The sequence below is a fragment of the Drosophila navojoa genome, chromosome 2 (genome assembly GCF_054131105.1).
Source record: "Drosophila navojoa isolate 15081-1374.11 chromosome 2, UAZ_NAV_1.0, whole genome shotgun sequence".
Taxonomy (NCBI): domain Eukaryota; kingdom Metazoa; phylum Arthropoda; class Insecta; order Diptera; family Drosophilidae; genus Drosophila; species Drosophila navojoa.
Genome location: NC_142890.1, coordinates 13,005,029 through 13,026,160, shown reverse-complemented (window position 1 = coordinate 13,026,160; position 21,132 = coordinate 13,005,029). Strand labels below are relative to the sequence as shown.

General features: G+C 40.3%; 2 protein-coding genes across 2 annotated transcripts; both read left to right on the top strand.

Annotated features, from left to right (window-relative positions):
• The first annotated feature begins 10,715 nt into the window (after positions 1-10,715).
• LOC115564008 (uncharacterized) lies at positions 10,716-11,443 on the top strand. The gene is made up of 2 exons (XM_030387812.2): positions 10,716-11,073; positions 11,133-11,443. The coding sequence occupies exons 1-2, from the start codon at positions 10,771-10,773 to the stop codon at positions 11,364-11,366; spliced, it is 537 nt and encodes a 178-aa protein (XP_030243672.2). The 5' UTR covers positions 10,716-10,770; the 3' UTR covers positions 11,367-11,443.
• Positions 11,444-11,518: 75 nt separating this feature from the next.
• LOC149092152 (uncharacterized) lies at positions 11,519-12,279 on the top strand. The gene is made up of 3 exons (XM_089256220.1): positions 11,519-11,647; positions 11,713-11,854; positions 11,914-12,279. The coding sequence occupies exons 1-3, from the start codon at positions 11,588-11,590 to the stop codon at positions 12,030-12,032; spliced, it is 321 nt and encodes a 106-aa protein (XP_089112346.1). The 5' UTR covers positions 11,519-11,587; the 3' UTR covers positions 12,033-12,279.
• The last annotated feature ends 8,853 nt before the right edge of the window (positions 12,280-21,132 follow it).

Genomic DNA, 21,132 nt, shown 5'->3' with positions numbered 1-21,132 from the left:
GAATTTAAAATAATTTCAAACTAAGAAAAGTCGGAACTCATAAGTTTTATCATAAATATTCCTATACATAATAATTCCAGATCTTTTCCTGGCACTAGCTCAACTCAACCTTTGAGCTATTCGATGGGACTGGCAAACTTTTAGAGTATTTCTTGACGGCCGTTGGTCGAAATCCATATTTTATGTAATTGGTGCGGAACTTTTACGCTCTTGGCGTGTGCTGCAATTCGGAGTCCATAAATCATATTCAAATATATGGCCCGAAAGTGAGGAGCCAAACACAAACACCGGCGTCATTTTTATTTGCGTACGTGTCCTTTGTGTGTGGCGCCTGGGCGAGAGCAGGGAACAGCCAACTACTCGCACTGCATATCGCATCATGCAAATCTTAAATAAATCTTTAATTTCAGTTTCACGGAAATCACGCCCAGCCGGCCAGCAATTTAAGCTCGTACTTGGACTATCTTGAGCGTGGCAAATGGCAAACGGCACGCGGTGAATGGCGAATGGCGAATGCCGAATGCTTCATGCTAAATTTCAAATGTGAAACGCCAAATGCCGACTCCTGCTGCCAAATGTAGCTGCTGATTGTGATCTATGTGGGCGGCTCGCGCGAGCATCTCGCACTCTTGCTGCTGGCATATTTGCGTTTTCATTGCCGTGCGCTCTGAAGCATGATTTGATTTTCATTTCGCCCGCTCCACATATTTATGGCATAATTCAGCAATTAGCTGCGATTGTGAGGTGCGCATTGATCAAGCGCCCCGCTCGCCGAATCAAAAATCAGAGCCTCGCACTCGCCTCAAAATCTGTGCTCATCGTTCCAGCAACAAAAATAGATAAAAAGGAACTGGGAAAAACGTTGCTCGCAACGGCAATTCGCTGTTATTTGTTTACTATTTCTGCTGCTGTTGTTGTGCGCGTCGTTTGGAATTTTAAATATGGCGTCTGTTTTGTTTGAAAACGGAAACGAGTGTCTGTCAGCTTATTTGTTTGTTTGTCTGCTCGCCATTGCTGTTGCCATGTTGTTGCTGTTGCTATGTTGTTGCTGTTGTTGTCAGCAACGTCGACGACCCGAAATGAACTCAAGCAACTTTTATGCCGCTCCCTTGGCAAAGGAAACGCCGTCTAATGTGTTATTTTGTGCATCCGTCTGCTGTGAGTTTTTCCATGTTTGTGTTCTTGTGATTGTCGTGGCCAGTGGCGTCGTCGTCGTTGACCGGGCAGCAGAGGATTTCACCAGTTCCCGAGGAATAGTTTCTACAGTTCAGCATGAATAAAAAAAAAAATAATTTTAATATTAATCTCAAATTTTATGAAATTGCTCATTTCGAACTATATTTCATTTTGCCAAAAATAGAAAATTAATAATGTCTAAATCATATTTACCAACCGTAAATACCGCCGAATTTCGCGTTTTATGAATTTTGCAGAGGTTTGTTCAGCGCTCTCTCACCCCGGGCAATTATTTGTATTTAACGCACGTCCCTGTCTCATTTTCAGCGCAAAACTGTTTAAATAATCAACTCACATAGACCATGACATAACGGCACAGTGCGCTTCTATGCGTTCGCCCTTTGCACTAATAAACTTTACTTTGCATTTTTAATAGCCTACTTTTCGGCGCATTAATTTTAATGTTACTATTTTGGCCAGCAGCCGATAGATAGAGGGAGAGAGAAAGAGAGAGAGGGATTGAAGAAGACAGTACAAAAGAGTTGGGCTGATGCGGAGCACCTTTGTTACCAGATTTAATCATTTGCAATTTGACTTAATTGCTGGCACTCAATTTGTGACTCGCGTAATGGAGAGAATGGAGGCCTTGAGCTGGGCAAATGGATGTGCAGGGCCGTTGGCAAAACAAAACTCGCTTATCGCCAATTTCCAATAGTTTTTGCATGACCTTCGATACTCACGCACGCACACACACAAACTAACATATGAGCTATTTATGCAGATTTTTTGCATTTATAATGAGGCAGCCGCTGCCACAGATAAACGTGCCAATAAATTAATGTGCTTTGCATTTCGTTATTTGCAGTCAGTCATACGATAGTGAAATTGCAAATGCATACACAAATAGCATGAATCACATGCGAGCTGCCATATATAGTTGCGTGATCTGCCTTCGGGCTGCATTTTTCCGCCAAGCTTAGCACCACACATAATTTTAATTAACTAGAGCTCGATGCCAGCAATGCGCATATATCAAAAATTAAAACAGAAAAACAGAAAAAATAAATAAAATAAAATTCAAGTACTTAATGTCAACCATATTCGCATTCTCAGTGGGTATACCAAATACGATTATAATATTCAACTAACTGTGCTGGCGCTGAGCTGAGGTCCGCCCTATGGCTGTGCACTTAAATTTGTTGGCCAAGGCAAACAGCAGAAACCCGAATAAAGCAAAACATTTCTGCATGAAAATAAAAGTGGGAGATGCAGTGACAGATGGGCGAACATTTTGTCACAGAGTATGAAGTGTAAAGCAGTTTAAAAAGAGGAGAGACACACAAAAAACGCAACAACAAGAATAAATAACTAAAGGAAAAATAAAATGCCTGACGCCATGCACAAACAATTTGCAATTCAACAGCTAAAGGGATCAGCACTGACAAGCGCATTTGCAGCACATCAACGGGAACGGGCGTTGGCCATGGCAGCAGCGCAGAACCCAGCCCCAACAGCCCCCAGCCCCCCAGTCCCGCCCTCGCAAAACCAAAACATCAACCATACACATGTTTCCTTATCTTTTTTACAATGCTGGATGCAAAATCATCTAGCATCCATATATGTGCACGCTCTCACGCTTCATTTTGCAGTACTCTATCGCAGAGTCGACAGACTTAATTATTGGACAACTATTATATGAATTTTCCAGAGATGTATAAGTAAGGTATATAAGTATATGTATAAGTAAGGTATATAAGTATATATTAGAAGAGAAATAATTATATGTATTTCTTATATAATAAAAACTATAACCGATGTATTTGCATATAATTTATATTATTAAAAAGCTTTGCTAGAGAAAAGGGAAAACAAAGCCAAATTAATATAATTTAGGCCAGAGGTAGGATGCATAATCAAGCTTAGTATGTCACAATAAATAATAGATATTCATACAAAAAAATATAATATATATATAATATAAAAATAATATTTAATTTCTATTAAAATCACAATTTATTGTGAATAATATTAGAATTATAAATCTTTTGGCAAAAACTTGTCTCTTAATATATAAGAAATATTATTAAAATTTAAAACATGTCAATCATAAATGAGAGATAGTGTATTCATTCGTCTGTCTGCACACAGAGCTCTGGCCATTTGCCTTTTTTTTTTTGAAATTGTCATTTGCATTGCAGTCGTAAATGCATTTGTTTCATGTCCTCACTCCGATTTGTTATTGCTCAAGTTGTTGCTGTTATTGTTGAGGACGTCCGCCTTGTTGAAATTAATGAATTTGTTCGCATGAGTATGTATGAGTGTGTGTGTGTGTGTGTGAGTGTGTGCGTGGTCACACATCATTGTTTTTCGAATCATCGTTAGTGTTGATGTCAGAGTAATGATAAAAAATAAATTAATTTTATGCATGCGAAACAAATTTCAAACTTGTTATACCCTGTTGACGCCTGTGCTCATTTCATTTGCTCACCAAGGCACACAAACGACTCCACAATGAGATCTACTCTCCATATGGAATATTTATATTAAAATTCGTTGCTTCCTTCTACAGGGTATTTGCTGATAAGAACTCTGGAATTCACATTTAATTGAGTTCTAATACAGCAATCGGACTGCACTCTTATTAGTTTATTGATGGCAGCTTGAGATTGTTCATTATTTCCGGTTCTGTTTTTCTTTTTTTCTGCTTTGACTTCTGTGGTTAATTGGAGCCAGAGATGACAAACACCTGATTCGTTGGCCGATAATAAATTGGCAATTAATTGAGGCAGTTGCTTATGCGTAATTAAAGCCCACTGCAAGACTTTTATCGATTGCGAGCCAGGCGAAAGCTCATTAATAACCCAACAGAAGAAGGCGAGGAAAATGATGCCAAATAGCTAAGCGGAAAACACCTAATGAAAATACTTATGACTCAAGTGCGAGGGTAAATTGAAAGCGAAATGCATTTTAATGCCACATTTTCAACTTAAATGCAGCGAACACACTTTCCCTCACACACACACACACACGCACACACACACACAAACAAACATCCGGCGAACGGAAGCCACAATGCGCAATAAAGATTGCCGGGCGTGGGCAGTCCATGCTGCTCGAGTGGCGTCCAAGGCACGTAAAGATCGTTGCCATTGATTTATGCACCGCGTGCCAGCGCCAGCGTGATGCGTGCAACAAGCCAAGGCAACGCGCAGCGTACCGAAAAATAAAAACCAAAAATGAAAAAAATACAACAAAAATACAAATAAATAAAAAGAAATGAATATAAAAATATAAAAAAGTTTGCGGGATGCTGGATTGGTATAGAGCGAGAGAGAGAGAGAGAGGGAGGGAGAGAGCACAAGCACAAGCTGAAGTCGTAGCTGGTTAGCTGGCTAGCTGGTTGGCTTCCTGGCTTCCTGGCTTGCTTGGGAGGGAGTGACGAGTGCGGGTCAGCTGTTAAATAAGTGTGTCAACACGTTGACTTCTTGCTCCCAGCCAGGCAGCGACCTTTCCATCCGTTTCACTTAACTGCCAGCCAGTTTTGAGCCAAATGAAGCGTGCCCCAAAGTATGCAGCGAACGTGCCCCAATCCATTTTAGCTGTCCTGTCAGTTTGCTTGGCGAAATTTGATTAAGTCCAAGCCGGCGATAAGTTCATTGTGCGCCTTGCCATGGCCATGCCCATTTTACATGCATAATGTGACGTGGTCGTGATGTGAACGCGAACGCGAACGCGAATGCGAATGCGAATGCGAATGCGAGACCAAGTGATGCTCACCGCTGTGCGGCAGCTACGAACATAGCAATTAACTCACACACACACACAGACACACACACCCACATAGACAGACCATCCAGCTGTTGCGGCCTAACACAATTACAGCTGCAGAGTCAAAATTACGCCCTGTCGCCGGCATCAGTGTTCGATTTTTGTCACGCACCAGATGCGAGCCGTGGGCGTTGTTGTGTTGTGGTAGGGCGGGCGGTGGGCATGGTTATGGCCATATCTGCTGCCAACGTATTGTCACAATGCCACAAATCGAACGTCGCGGCCATCAGGATGGCACCGTTCGCTTTGCGGCTGTCTGCCGTAAAAGTTTCCTCATATACCGTATAATTACTCATACGACTCGTTGCTCGCTTGCGCCTAAATCGCATTTTGGTCAATGACGACTATGCAATTACATTCATCACCCATTTACATAATGCACTAACCTATAAGACCGACCCAGCAATCACATACATATATCTAACAACAATAAGCCAAAATGCTAATTTTACATTTGAATAGCGCTGTTGAGCGACCTATTAATATTTATAACGCACAGACTGCTGCTGATTATGCGTATGCTGGGGGCAGTATCTGAAAATAAATATAGTTGGCTTGCCCACAGATTTATATTGTTCCCCTCTAAATGTTACAATTTACAAAAATTAAAATAAAATAAGTTAAAAAACTGAATAAGTAATGCTTTAATATTAGCTTAAATTTCATGTTTTAATCTGCTTAGGCTAATGGAATATGTAAATTTAATGTAATAAAATACGGCTTATTTTTCCAAATTTCTATTTTTATTATATTCGCATAAAATCTATTTTTTTTTTTAATATTATTATTTTTTTTTTATTTTTATTTTTTTTTTTAATTTTATAATAATTGTCATAATTTTTTTTAAAATAATATTATAAATATTTTATTTTGTGATAATGTGATGATGCAAGAAGAAGACTTCATAAAAGTTTACAGTTTTTTTTTTTTACAAAACAAATATGCTTCCTATCAAACGGACGAATATTAAAAAATTAAATGCTATAAAAATATTCCAGAAACCAATAAATAACCAATAAATAAGTTTACATGAGCATAAGCCACAACAAAATCAATAGAAAGTGTTAAATGTTGTCTAAAATTATTTACTCAAACTATGTTTAATTAATCAGCATTGCCTGCAAGCAAAGCCTGCGTATAATAATAGTAACAATAATAATGATAAATAATGCAAAATTACAATTTCTCAAAGTAGATTTCAATTTCAAATTGTAATAGTAAAATTCTTAATTTAATTCATATTTCCTTTAAGGCATCGATATGGAAAATTATTGCGAAATAGCTATGCAAATATGCACTTGTCAGGTTGGTATCCTTAAAGTAGATTAAAAATTTATAAATTTACAAATGGTATTCGTATAATCTCTGAAATAAAAATGAAACGCCAGCAGCTTTCCGATTATTCATATTTGCCAATGAAGCCTGTTCATAATTCCATTTGATAATGAGGGCGCATAAATGATAAAATATGCATGAGAGTGCACATAGCACACACACACACACACACACACACACACACAAAGAGTACAATAAAAACAAAAAAAGAAATCGGAAAAAAACAATGCTGCAAAATGAAACTGATGCCTCGGGACGGCATCACAGGCGATAGTGCAGATGCCAGGGGCAGGCAATTTCCGCAACATTTGCGCAGCTGTTTGCGACGTGATTTGCATTAGCCACGCCCACCAGCTCCGCCTGGCCGCGCCGATGCCGCCTCGATGGGCGGCCGGGACAGATGTTTTCTTCCCCTCCGCCGTCTCTTTTTTATTTTTTGCTCTTTTCACATGGCCATCAGATGGCAAGTTTTTGTGCAATCTATCTGCATGTTGCACGTCATGTTTAGCTATGTTGCACTTATGGTTTTATTATATTGCGGCCGAAGATTTATGGCCCGACAGTTTATATTCGAGCTGTGACCAAATCTTTCAAGCAGCTGCGGTCATGGTTAGCTAAATTTATGTGCGCCTAAGACAGGCCACAAAAGCCAGCTGGCGAGCGATAACTTGCCACAATGTTGCACAAATAAACGGCCTTAAATAATGAGTGCAGCGACAAGAAAATGCCAGCAAGACAGAGAGAGAGAGTGAAGAGAGGAGGGCAGGCAAATCTTGCTTAACTTGGCCAACTCCACAAAAGTTGCAACTGCCACAAGAATTTCGTGTGCGCTCAAAAGTAGGCAATGGAAAACTCGAATCGTCGATTGATAATGGCTAATTATTGGCAAGTACGATTTGCTGGAGTGGCAGCTAAAGCCTTCGCTGCGCCGTAACTCGCAAAGTTTTGAGCAAAGATATAAAAAACACTGGCCATAAATTCGCAGCTGGGCAAGTTGTGCATTGTCGCCCGGAGATTTCTGGCCCGCCTGCCAAGCAAGAAGCAAAGAGTCAACAAGCGAAAAGAATGCACAGCGCGATAACAACAATAAGTTGCAAGTTGCAACTTGCAGCAGCAGCAAGTGGCAACTTGCTCGACTGCACAACAGGGCAAGAGTCGATAGTTTCGGAATACTTTTGGCACTGCCAATGCGAGCGGCCCGCTTGCCCCTTTGATAAAACATTCGAACAGTCAGCGCCGTTTACTGTCAGTCCGGCTCGGCTGGCAGTTCGGGGCAAGTCCAAGTGCTTGGCTGTTTGTAATTTATGGCATTTTAACAAGCAGCCAGCAAAAAGGAGCAAAACCAAAGCAAACAGGGAGGGTGGGAGGGGGCAGCGAGCAGTTCCGTTACAGTTTCTTGCTGCAAATAGGCATAAATTTGCATTTAATGCAGCTGAGAATGAAATGGGCTAAAATGAGGAGCGCAAATGCCAAAAATTATTTTGCTATTTAGTAAGTGTATAATTTCCTGGTCCGCTTTGGGCCTCCGCCTGGATTGCAGGTGCCCAGGTCACAGGTCGCCGCTCACAGGTCGCTCGTCGCTCGTCGCAGGTCGCAGGTCGCTAGGTGCCATAAAAGCGGCATAAATTTTTTAAACTTTTACAACAAATTTGCATTGCAAATGCCTTGAACACACACACACACGCACACATACACACACACACACACATACAGGCATGCTTGCTTTAGTATTTTTCGCGTTTTGCATGCGGTTTTAACAGCGTTTGGGTCAGTCTATTAAAATGCAAAAACCCGTCGCACGCCCCCTTTGCCAGCCGACCCCCCCCCCCTCCACCCTCACCCCTTTTGCCATGCGGAAGTCCATTTTGTCTTGTCGTTCACGTCATAAATATAGCCGGGCAAATGGCGTGCTGTTTACGGCTTAGTCTGCCCGTATAGACGGGCTGACAGTGTGTGTGTACGTGTGTGTATGTGTGTATGTGTCTATGTGTGTATTCGTTTGTTTATGTGTGCCGCTTTTAATGACAATTTGCTTGGGGTTTGCATTAAATTGAAGCGAATTTCACTTGACACACATACGTGAAAATATTTATATGTGTATGTGTGTGTGTGTGTGTGTGTGTGTATTGCTGGACTCGCACTGAGCACTTTGCACCATTTCGATGTGCGTCGCTTCTTTCGCTTTTATTTTGACAGCATAAATTTAAATAATTTCCACTCTGCATTCGCTTTTACAGCTCGCTTTTTGAAATCCCGCCGTCTAGATACTAATCTATATCTCAGTATATGTGTGTGTGAGTGTGGTAACTACCTGGTTTATGCTTCACATAATGATAGTGGACTGCGATAGCAGCTGGACTATCATCAGCTCAACATGTCTGAGCTCGCTTTTTATGCTTGATACAACATTTTACGTTTGACTCATATTGAGATTGAGATAGAACGGTTTACGCTGAACTGTTTGGCGTTCCACAGAGCAATGCAATATCTATTTTAAACTAGCATATAAAAACGTGTAGCCCTTGCCATAGTCCTCTACGGCATGTAATTGAGATATAAATATAAAACATATGTTTTTATGCTGTTGAGTTTTTAATTTTATTTATATTTTAAATACATATAGATATAATATATTATATATAAGGTGAAGGCCTTAGAATCTAGTGCTTAATATTCAAATTAGTTTTAACTTAAAATTTAATAAAGTATTTTTTAAATTTTTATTCCTATTCTTATTCTCACTCAAGTCTCTACAACATTTAATACAAGTCACATATTAAAGTACTAGATCCAGTACATGCCATTTTATAAACTAACGCTATGTGTCTTATTTTTGAGTATTATTTTCCACACTTGCGAAGGCGAAAAGGAAGATGAAGTTGCTTTAGCCTTTGCTGCTTGTCACTTAGCTTGAAAAACAATTTTTCTCCAGCTATGAAGCTATGTGTGGCCATGCTATAGCTGTATGTGTAGCTCTCTCTCTCTGTGTGTGTGTGTGTGTGTGTGTGTGTGTGTGTGTGTGTGTCTGCGCTTGTGTATCTATCAAAAAACCAATTTTCGCTGCTAAATTGATGTTTATAGCAATGTACGATGATGACAGCGACGAGCTAGATGATGTTGCCGTCGATGGCAATGATGAGCTCGTTGTGACCAACGTGCCCCCCATTTCTGCCTTGTGCTCCTCCAGAAACACCGCACACCAGCTGATGAAGACAAAGTGCCAATGCGAAAAACTAAACGGCAAGCCGTCCGCCCGTCTGGGGTTCTCCCACTTGCTACAATGCGCCATGAAAATCCTTTTTCGACTCAACTCAGCCCGTCTCGAGTGGCGTCTGCACACGCGACGCGCCTTGACAGCGTTTTGATGCTTCCGCCCGTAATTTATGTGACACTTGCAGCACGATAGATCAGTAACAGGCGCTGCGGGCCATGACATGGCAGTGCCGCTGCTTTTGTTGGCTGCTTTTAGTAGCTATTTATAGCCAGTTTATGATCCATTGATGCGCCTGGACAAATGCCATCAAAGGCAATCGGGCTCAATAATCATGCAATGTAACTGCCTAATCATTTAATTAAAACGGAAGTGCATAAACAACAAACACACACACACACACACACACATGCACACACACACGCACACTTGAGTTTCCTTTTGTTGAATATTCTCCGTGCTGCTGACACCGCATTCAATGCGATTGCATATTAATTGAAACTCTCTCAAACATGAGCGCACCTCTCTACGGGGTGGATGGCACATTCAAGCCCGCCTACGCCCCGTCAGCCACTTGCCGCTTTCCATTTGCCACTGCCACTTGGCGTCTGCCACATGCCGCATTCAGCTTTATTGTGAGTAAATTAAAACGTTTGGCTGCACGCTTGCATTTAATGAATGCATATCAAATGCTTTTCTCGTGATTACAACGTGCCGCACTTGAAATGCATTCGGCACACCCCAAAGCTTAAGCCGGCTTGCATTTGACATTAACTTATTCATATCTCTATGTAAGTCGGATCAAAGCTCCGCAGTTACAGTTCCCCCACTGCCAAACACGTTTCGTTAAGTGGTGCATAAATGTGTCTGACAGCGCCTTCTCAGGCAATTAGTTTAAAGAGACAGAGAGACAGAAAGAGAGAGAGAGAGAGCCAAGACTGGAGTTGGATTGAACAGATTAAAAATGATATTATCCAAGATCTGGCTAAAGCTCTCAGCTTGAGCAACTGAGATATGCTTATCGTGCATGATGTTTGGATAGCCTTGGCAACGCAGCTAATTAGTCAGTTGAGCTCTGCCGCTCATTTGCACAGCTGGTTTCAATTAGTGTCACTGCCACCATCTATTTACCGGAGCGCGATTAGAACAAAACTTCAAAGCTCCTGCCAGGCATTAGGCTGTCTGCCGTCGCATCGAACAGCACTCCGAAATTCGCGCATATGAAGCTATTAATCTTGGCGTGTTTGCTGTGCCTCGCCCGTAGCCATGTGCGGGGCATGTTCTTCGAGCTGCCCGAGAATGCAGCGGAGTCGGCGGACGAGGCTGACTTTATGGACGAGGCACTAAACAACATCAACCAATATTTTGGCGTTCCGGCAACAACAGCAACAAGTGCGAGACCCAAAGCAACGGCAGCCACAGCGACAGCGACATCGACATCGTCTGGTCTCCTCGATGAGGTGGAAACGTCGCTGGAGCATGCAACAAGCACGCTCAACGATCTGTGGCAGCAATTCAGAAAGGTAATTCAGATAGCACCAACACTGCTTGCGTTATATATCACGCACTGTGTCTATTCCAGGGTCTGGCTGGTCTGCTGGGCGACCTCAATGAAGACAACAAAGACACTGATCGCCCGAACGCAACGACAGCGCAGGGCTTAGAACAGGTGGAAGTAAACACAGCTGCGCTGCTTGCCGAGCTAACATCAACAACGCACAGGCCAATGCCCGAAACAACAAAAGCAACAACGATGGCAACAACACCAACAGCACGGCCAACAGCAACAACTACCGTGCGACCAGCTACGCCGTAAACACTTTGCAAACAAACATTTGATGTTTACTGATATTGAAATTGAACGGACAGATACAAATATACCACAAATATCCACTTTTGGTCTTTAAATTTAAAAAAAGAAAAGAGTAAATTGACAACTGTTTTAGAATATTTGCCCAGCTGCTTACCATATACAAAATATTTTTAGGCGCTTCAATCGCATAAAACTCAACTCCTCAGTCATTCCCGACAGTCACGATGAGCTGCCACCTTCATCTAGCTCTACTAACGCTGGCTCTGAGCGCATCCCTGGTGCAGGTAAAAGACGAAGTCTGATTCGAGTTTTTCATATGTTATCAATAATCCGCGTCTACCTATATTAGAGTGCTCCACGGGAGGCCCTTCTGACCATATTTCGCGTTGATCAGGTGGGTTTGCCAGCCAACAACATTGGACTTCCTGCGAGGCACGCATTCGTGCCAAAGATGCAGGTCCAAGAGATCCTCGAGCAGCTCGATCAGAATGGTAAGCAAGAGGCAACAGCAGGCTGATCTTAATAAATCTCTCATTCATGGTGCTTTCAGATGTAAGTCCGGTGCAAATGCATTTACTGCAAATGAATCTGCTGAAAATTCTGATATTATTGGATGTGATTATTTTAATATGCGTATTTTACTGCCTGAGCAGCAATAGCACCGTTTAATTTATTTAAATTATATAAATGAAGTAACAATTCGATTTAGATTTTAGATAATTAATATAAAAATATGTAAATATAATTAAGCGAATGCGTTCCATAATAAATGTAAATGTATAACAACCCTATATGATTCTTAGCCCAAAGTATTAGAGGTAAGAGTGCAATGAACTTGTTTATTCTATCAGACCTTGAGAATAAACAGTTGCTTGAAAGTAAAATAATAAAAAATATATTAATAAATATTTCATATATATTTTTCTCCATTTTAGTAGTAGTGGGATTCTTAATAAAGTTGAATGAATCCGAATATTTTTTATTTATTTATTTATTTATATATTTATTTTTTTTTATTATTATTATTATTTTTATTTATTTATTTTTATAAAAATTCTATAAACAAAATATTTTTATATTTATTATTATATATATTATTATATTTTTATTATAATTTTATCATTTTTTATTTATTTATTTTTATACAATTTTTATAAACAAAACATTTTTATTCAAAAAAAATATAATAAAAATTTTGAAAATAAAAAAATAATTAAGGAGAATATCTAACACTGGGGAGCCTGATAACCATCTAAATAAAAAAAAATTTTGTTTTGATTATCCACCAATATTATTCACAGTAATCAATCATAATGATTATCTCAGAGCTAATCAACTGCAGCTACATCAAAAATTTAAGCTAGAAGAAATAACAAACCAGTCGAGCTCCAAAATAAACATCCCTCTGTCATCGTCTTCTATGAACTGAATGGAAAGCCCAGAGGGCAAGGCCCATGCAGCATAAAATGTTTTGAATATTGTTTAAATACAAACGCTCGGCTTACTTTAAAAAAGTGGCTTGGAGAGTCTCCTCAAGTCTGTGTAAACGTAGCCAGAGTGCTGTGGCTTATTTAATTCCATTTGGGCTGAAGTAGTCAGAGTTTTGCTTCACTTTGCACAAGTGAAGTTGACTTATGATCACATAATACCTTAATTGCCGTAGGCAATACCGCATCTGGCAATTAACGCAGCCTGTAGAGCCATTTTAATTGTTTTGCAGCTGCATCAAAATTAACTTTGTTTTTGCTTTCCTGGCAACTGTGCCGTGTAAGTGCACAGTTATTCAATAATTATAAGCCACTTGATTCGCAGCGAGACCTGAACATCATGGCTAGCACCCTTGAGGCTAGAATGCAATGCGCAAAATATCATTAAATATTGGCAGCAACTCATTCGACCAATAGTGCTGGCCAATTGTGTATAACCAGTCAACAGCAGCAGCAGCAGCAGCAGCAGCAGCAGCAGCAGCAGCAGCTGCAATGGCAGCAATTGTTGTTGCTGTTTCTCGTTTTGTTTGTTTGCTTTTTCGCTGGTCCTTGCAATGGTCCCATAGCCCGAGTTCATAAATATTAACAGCTATTAAAACACTGAAACTGGAGCAGGCTGAAAATTAATTTTAAAGTTTTAAACCGACTGCCGCGCAGTTTACGCGCAATTTAGCCAACAATGTGAAAACACGGTCGGGAGTCATGTGCAAAGGGGCGCTTAAACCAACACACACATACATACATACATGCACATGCTGGCACATACACGCGCGTGTGTGTGTGTGTATGTGTGCGTGTGCCTAAAAGCTTTCAATGGCAATGGGCAGCCTCAATCTAATGGCTCATTTAATTAAAAACGGAAATTGAGCAAGTGACCAAGAACGAGCCGAGTGGCCAAGCGGCCAAGCGGCCAAGTGGCCAGCAGAAACTTTTTACCAACTCCTAGGAAATATTAAAAACGGAAAACACTTTCAAGCAACTAATTCTCTGGCAGTGGCTGGCTTGCTTTTTGCTCTTCTAGTCTGCTGCTCTGCTGCTCTTCAGCCTTTAAGTCTTTTCTGCTCTTCACATGGGTCAAACGATTTCGTCATGGAGTCTGCCACACATAAAATGTATATTTTTGATTAAACGTGCTCTGTGGGAGTGGCATATGCCTTAGTGCAACGCTCTCTGCAGCAGCAGTTGCTTTTATAATAGTTTTGCGAAAGTGTATCAAATTGTCGACAATCCTTGGCGCTCGGCAATTTTTTGCAGCCTTTTACGGGCTCAGGAATTGGCCGGTTATTCACTTTGCCGAAATGGGCGGGGCGGGGCGGCGCGGCGCAGCCAGTTGAGTGCCAAGAAAAGGAAGCTAACGCGGCGCAATTAGCAAGTTTATTGCATGAAATTATGAAACGCTTAATAAAAGAATATTTCGTTTAGCCTTTGGCTAAGGGCGGACATGTGCGTATATAGAAAAAAAAAAATACAGAGAGGAAAAAAAAACGAGACGAAAAACCAAACCGAAAACAGAGCCACTAACAGCAGCAGGAGGCGCGCTCAGCTCGGGCCCAGCGAGTTAATTAAAAGGTTCACATATTTGAAAAGTTCTGTGCTCTCGCAGAGCAAGCCCGACGCAGTTTAATCATGTAAGTGCTGGCAAATTGTCGGCTAAAAATTAGAGCCAGATAAATATTGCGCATACGCTCAGTATGCGCGTTAAATGTAGGCTGCTGCTCTTCCAACTGATGATGCCAAGTTTTATGCTAATGGCTTTCGTTTAAAGCCAAAAGTAATTTATTGTTGTCAGTGGGCACCATCAAAAATGTTGCTGCACATTCATTATGCCCAAATGTATGCGCCTCTCTTTGCTATATACATATACATATATATTTGTGTATGTGTATGTGTGTGTGTCTGTCTTTGTTGTCTTCTATGGCTCTGTGTGCTCGCTGCGATTGTGTATGTGCATTAAATATTTTAGCTGAAAACATAAAGCCAACTCCCCGTGTCGCCTGCGAGCTAAAAGCTTGCATAGAAATTAAGTTAGCCAAGGGAAAAAATGCTAGAAAATTAAATGAAATGTTTTGCCACAAGTCTTGCAATTATTTGGCATGCAAACTATTTAAATACCCTGTACATATGCAAGTGAAGTGAATTAAGGCTCAACAAATTTTGTTCACATAATTTTCAGATTTATATTTCTGTTGATTCAATCTCTTCTTACTTTTAAATAAAGAAATATTTATATATGTGTTTATAAGTTTAATGGGTATATCTCAGCCTGCCTCTTTAGACTTTTTAGATTTGGCGACGGCTGCGTAAAATAATAAAATAGAAATATTGTTGATTTCCGTGTGCAATAGAACATGAAATTCAATTTATTACAGTTATTTTTGTATTTCTTTTTTTTTCAATTATTCTAGATTTGCATATTTGAAATGCTTTCGACCACAGTTTGAATAGTCGATGGCAAAGTACTCTATTATAGTACAATTTTCAAAACTAAATGAATAATTCAATCGGGCCCAATACCCCGAAATCCTTTAAATATGTGTTTAATTTGTTAATTAATTTCAGAAATTTCCATTGATTGCATTCAGCATATTTTCCATGCTTCTGCTGCGCATTATGTATTTCTAATCAGAGAGAATCTAATCTAAATCAGCAAAACTATAATGCGAATGAAAGTGGGGTAACTTGGGTATGCAAATATTTTATTCCCGGATTCTTTTCATTTCAATCTTTGTTTTTATTTAAGCCGAGACACAAAAGTCTCATAGTTTGTATTTGAGCTGGCCTAATGTGTGTTTGTTCATTCGCTGGAGAGCAGAATTTAAATATTTAAGCAAGCCGCTGGCTACCCACGCGACACGTCTTTGACGTTGTTGGCCTGCTCGTTCTCCGGCCGTTTGTCGTTGCGATGCGGCCGGAAGTATGCAAAAGATAAAACGGGCGCGAACTTTGCAACATGTTTACGGTAAAAACGTGATTTTCTGCCCAAAAACTGAGCACGGCTGCCCGGCTGACCAAATGTGGCCAAGGCCGAACCCTTCACCAACCGCAAATAAGTTAAGTTGGGCAACCACCCAACCACCAACTAACCCCCCATCCACCCATCCACCTACTCTACTGGAGGAAAGCTCGTATAAAAATTAAGCATTTGTAGCTTTGTCACGTTCGTGTTGACACTTTCTTATCACAACCGGGCGAAATGAGTCTCCCCAACTCCAGATTCAACTCCTGCTCTAGCTCCATAGCCAGCTCCAGTTTCGGTTCAGCTTTCGGCTCTCGACCCGGCCCCAAAATATGTGGATGTGCGTGATGGTATTGACTGTGACGCTGCTCTGTGCCGCACGCCAGCTCACCTGACCCCAGTTGAAATGAGAGTGCGTTAAGGGGCGTCTGCCACGCCCTATTATACACACACACACACGCATATGCTCCACGTTTTCATTACGCTTAAAAGGCGAAAGTGCGTCAACAATATGTCTGACTGAGCAGAAGCCCAAATGCTAAGCGAACTTTTTGCCAAATTGAACAGCAAATCTAGAGGCGAATGAAAACCTTGAAATGAAAATGAAAAGCCTTCAAAGTTTTATGCAAATTGGCTAGAGTTTCACTTCAGCTAGACTATATTTAGAGTTGGTTAAAGCTACGGAAATTTATTTTTTTTTTTTACATATTAATGTATTAAGCATCTCCAGCTGCCCGAATGAGTATGAACATATTAATACGCCTCTTTGCCAGGCTTACGCACATCTGACAGCAACTTGGGCGCCGACTTAATGTGGTCTATAGCTCTGGGCCAGTTACCTGAGCTCTTAATGCATTGCCATTGCCTGGGCTCGAGAATTTCATTTTCATATTTAATAACTACGAAATTGTTGTTCGTCAAGCCGAGCAATGTCTTCTGAGGTAAATTTATGGCATGCCATTCAAGTTTAAGTTTTAGATCGAGTGTATGTGTGTACATGTATATGTATGTATGTATGTGAACGCTAAGTGGGCGAGAGTGAAAGTTGTGGACAAGTTTGTTGCCATGCAACTTTAATAAGTCGTCACACGAGACCACAAAACTTGACAGCCAAAGGCTTCAAATTGAAAAAGTTTAATGAGCATGCGTATTTGATTAAGCTAACGGCACACACACACACACGCACACACACACTCAGACACGCACACAGGTATATATGCAACACTCTTTTCACTTTGCAACACATTTTAGTCCTGGCAGCGTTAAGCACAAGCGCAATAATAAGAAATAAGGCAAACGTGAGCAAAAAAAAATCCCAGTCACATCATTTTGCTTTGTTTCTAGGATATTTACAGCACTTGATGAAACTCCTATCAAACTAGAATACTGCGAGTTTCCTTTGTCGAAGCTAGTTTGGTATGTGGCTCAGCATTTTGTAGAGTTGCCATGGCATATGCCATTGCTTATTACATTTTTAATGCACAGCATAATATGGACAGGTAGTCGTGTAGTGCCACCTGTGGGTTCCATTGGAGCACAGGAAATGAACATAGACGCAGTGAATGTCAGCTCAGGCAGTTTCATGGCGTGTTGTACTCAGATCCCATTGGAGATGGGAAATCAAGGTACAATGGTTTTCTCAAAATGTATGTTACAGGCAGAAGGAGGCGTGGCAGATGCCATAAAGTATATATATCGGATTAAAGAGGTGAGCTCGTGTATGAGTAAAGGCGTCGATCTCAAAACTTATAAAGGCATATGCCATTAACAATTGTTGTATTGTTATATGATGTAGATTGGTTTAAGAAATCGATAGTTATCGCCGGCTTAGAGTTATCGATTAAAAGCTTTATTAAAAATCGATTTAAGTACTCGTAAATGTTTACAGCGAGGCTGCAAATTTGTATATTCATGGGAATTTTTATTGATGTTATATTTTTGATACCGGCTCCAGACCTTACCTGACACCGCCTTAAAGGTAATTTATCGTATGTAATTTAATTTTGTATTTATTTATACCAGACTCTAGCAGTAGAGCATATTCAACAATGCATATCGGAGCCCCGAGTAAAGCGTTCATAATAGTTATCTCTTACGTTCTTTCAAAGGCTCCAAGTCCATGGCCTAGACACGATGATCTATAGTTTTGGCTCTTTCTGGCCAAGTCCCTGGCAGCTCACAGAGAGGGCCATTGAAACTGTGAAGTTTAAAAGGCGCGTGTCGTGCGCGCTCGCCTATTCAGTCCTCCTTGTTTCAATGGCAATCAAAGTTACAAGTTTTTTGCAAACCAAATTTCAAAAAAGTTGAATAGACTTGTGCAGGAAATTAAGTTGATGCTTCTTTTGGCTCAATTTTGAGCGCCAGCGTCGCCTTTGTGCACATGCAACACACTTGACTGCTTATTTCCATTACCAGCCCAACTCCAGTCCTGCTCGCTCTACCAGTTGCCATGGCACGCTTTCGTGGTAATTATTTTGACTCTTTCGGCTCTTTGGTTTTCGAGGTTAACTTCAACAGTTTAAATGTTCTCCGGGCGAGATAAAAGATGGCTTTTGTACGCGGAATGCATGAAGTAATGGAAAAGACAGAAGAATACAGAAAAATCCGATATTTCTTCGAGCAGTGTCTTTAATGCAAATGCATATGTATGCTACTATAAAGATTCTTTGCTTTTGTTTTTACTTTGTATATAAATTTTTTATATAAATGTTAAACTAAACTAAATTAAATTAAACTACTGAAAGTAAACTGTAAATAAAAATAAAATGCAAAACTTCTATAGGGCATTTTGCCTTCGACTCTCAATGAATAAGGACTTTAAAATATCTTGCAGCTTATTTTTTATGATTTTTATTTTATTTTTGCTGTTTTGTTCGTCACAAATTCTTGTTAAGTTCCATGAAACAATTTCTGTGGAACAAATGCCAATTTATTCAAGCTTATTTCAAACTCAACTTAAAAATATTTGTATTGTGTTGGAAAAAGGAAATTAAAAGCAAATTTCTTATTAACTTCATGGGCAAATATTAGTTGCCAAAGGATTCCGTGCCATTCGAACTGAGCACCTCGGCGTTAGCAGGAAGTACACAAAATAACACAGAGCTACAGCTACGGCTACAGCTACAGCTACAGCTAGAGCTGCCTCGGCACACTCACCCGAATAGTCATTTGCATTTCCCGCAACAGTTTGTTAAACTTTGAACTTTTGCAAATTACATGAGTCCTGCCACCGGATGCTGTTATGCTGTTTACGGGGCACCGATGTCGTTATCGCTCTTTGTTGTTGCACTGGCTATGTGTGTGTGTGTGTGTCTGGGTGGGTGTATATCTTAATGTTTGTATGTGCTAATGTGTAGCCTAATCTGCGCTCTTGGTGCAGTTCGAAACCTGTGCTGTGCCCAGTCGAGGACCATGTCCTGTCGAGCAATGCAGCTGCATTAGCCCCAACTACAGATTTGGCACTTTGAAATTGAATTTGTTATCAAATTAGTTACATCAAACTGAAAGTGGGACGCAAATAGCTGCCGAAGCTCAAGAAACATTCACATTTAAACTGTCAAATGAATAATGTAAATATAAGTTGAGAGTATAATAGTTCAGCCTAATATTGTTTAGCTTGAACTTAGTAATGACCAAACAACATAATCACTTGAGCTAGTCTTTGGTCACGCGCTGCTTAATTACGCATGTACAAAAGGCTGCTGAAGTGCTGTAATTATGCGACTTAATCATTCATTGAGATGTGCATTGGTTATTGTCATTATACAACAACAAGACTACTGATATATGAGCTGAAGTAGCAAGAGAGTGGCTTTCAGACAGCCTCAAGTTTCACTTGCCTGACTCGATATATAGTCGGCATATACAGATATACACATATATTTATTCACATCAATATCAATTCACCTACCGTGCCGTGCTGCATTGCCGAACAGGCTAATAATGTTTGTGACTCAGCCAAATGGAAAACAATATTGAAAAATATCACTTGTCCTGCCAACAGGTTGAATTGTCATGTTCTATCTACCTTGGTCGCAGCCAACGACAATGCTCAGCTCTGTGCAGGTTGACATGCAAATAAAAAACAGAATAACTTATGAAAATATGATGCCAGTCCCTGTTTGCTGCTGGCCAGATATGGGAGTGAAGCGACTGCAGCAGAAGATGGCTTGGGCTTGGTATTTAAATGAAGTGGTTAGCCGAGCCTTAGAAGCAGAGCAAAGTATCTGTGCGTCCGCTCAAGTTGAATATACTCACAGCTGTAATCAATGGAAGGACGTTGAAGGTCCTTAAAGCTGCAAGTGCTCTATGAACGGCCGTTAGACATGAGTGCGATTGCAATCCAGGTCGCATTCATCGATATTTAATTAATATTAATTCAATTTAATTACAAGCCTGGCACACTCATTATCGAGTGTTTAAACATTCCTTCGATGCTCGAAAATCAATATTTACAAATAAGTTTGCTGTGCAGGTAGTCGAGAAAGAAGAAGTAAATAAACAAAAAGCCAAGGAAAACATAAATAGACACGAATACTTACTGTTTCATTGAAAGCAGGACCGAGTTTGCTTCAGTCGAGTATGCTCGACCGAGAGACCGTGTCTCGAGTTAATGAAGTAGAATTATGCTTTATAGCACGATGTTTATGTATTTTACTCGACTCCAATTTTCTGGCCCACAAAGAGCTGCCTTTGCTATTGAGCGAGCTATATTGCAATTTTGTAAATGCGGACAGACAGGAGCTGCTCATGCCCTTCTCCATGGGTAAATAAGTAAGCTCAATACTCGTTTGCAATTCAATGCAGTATGGGAGTGCCCATCGTGTTATGTGAGGTATTTAAAGTCACCAGCTCTGAGACGAGACATTACGACAGAATGCGTTTAGTTTTAGCCCTCTTGAGGCGCACTGGCCAATGTAAAGGGCATGGAAATTGGCTCAATCGTCACTAAAGTGTAAATTGTAAAACTCGGAAAGCTTTTAGATGCCAACTATCAGTAGCGATTGGCTTTAGCTCTGATGTCCTCCGATGAATAATGTGCCAAAGCCAATTTACACACACACACACACACAGCAATAGCTGCACGTATGTGTGTGTGTGTGTGTGCGTAACCTGCTCATTTTATTTTCGCAATTTTCCCAAATGAGCTTCGGCTTATGCATGTACGTAGTTTTATTTCAGAAACCTTTTTCATTTACTCGCTTCAAGGATCTGCTCGAAATTGAGGTCAGTTATACTTCAATCAGCCTTAAACCGAAGTTCAAACTTAATTTCATAAAAGCAATAGTGAAAATATGAAATGCTCTTCCAAAGGAACGTGCAACGT

What these genes read in the sequence shown, in the direction of transcription:
- LOC115564008 (XM_030387812.2), top strand. Translation starts at nt 10,771, where the DNA reads ATGAAGCTATTAATCTTGGCGTGTTTGCTGTGCCTCGCCCGTAGCCAT. An exon ending in TGTGGCAGCAATTCAGAAAG is followed by an intron (nt 11,074 to 11,132) that starts GTAATTCAGATA and finishes TGTCTATTCCAG; the next exon opens with GGTCTGGCTGGTCTGCTGGG.
- LOC149092152 (XM_089256220.1), top strand. Translation starts at nt 11,588, where the DNA reads ATGAGCTGCCACCTTCATCTAGCTCTACTAACGCTGGCTCTGAGCGCA. An exon ending in TGAGCGCATCCCTGGTGCAG is followed by an intron (nt 11,648 to 11,712) that starts GTAAAAGACGAA and finishes TACCTATATTAG; the next exon opens with AGTGCTCCACGGGAGGCCCT. An exon ending in CGAGCAGCTCGATCAGAATG is followed by an intron (nt 11,855 to 11,913) that starts GTAAGCAAGAGG and finishes TGGTGCTTTCAG; the next exon opens with ATGTAAGTCCGGTGCAAATG.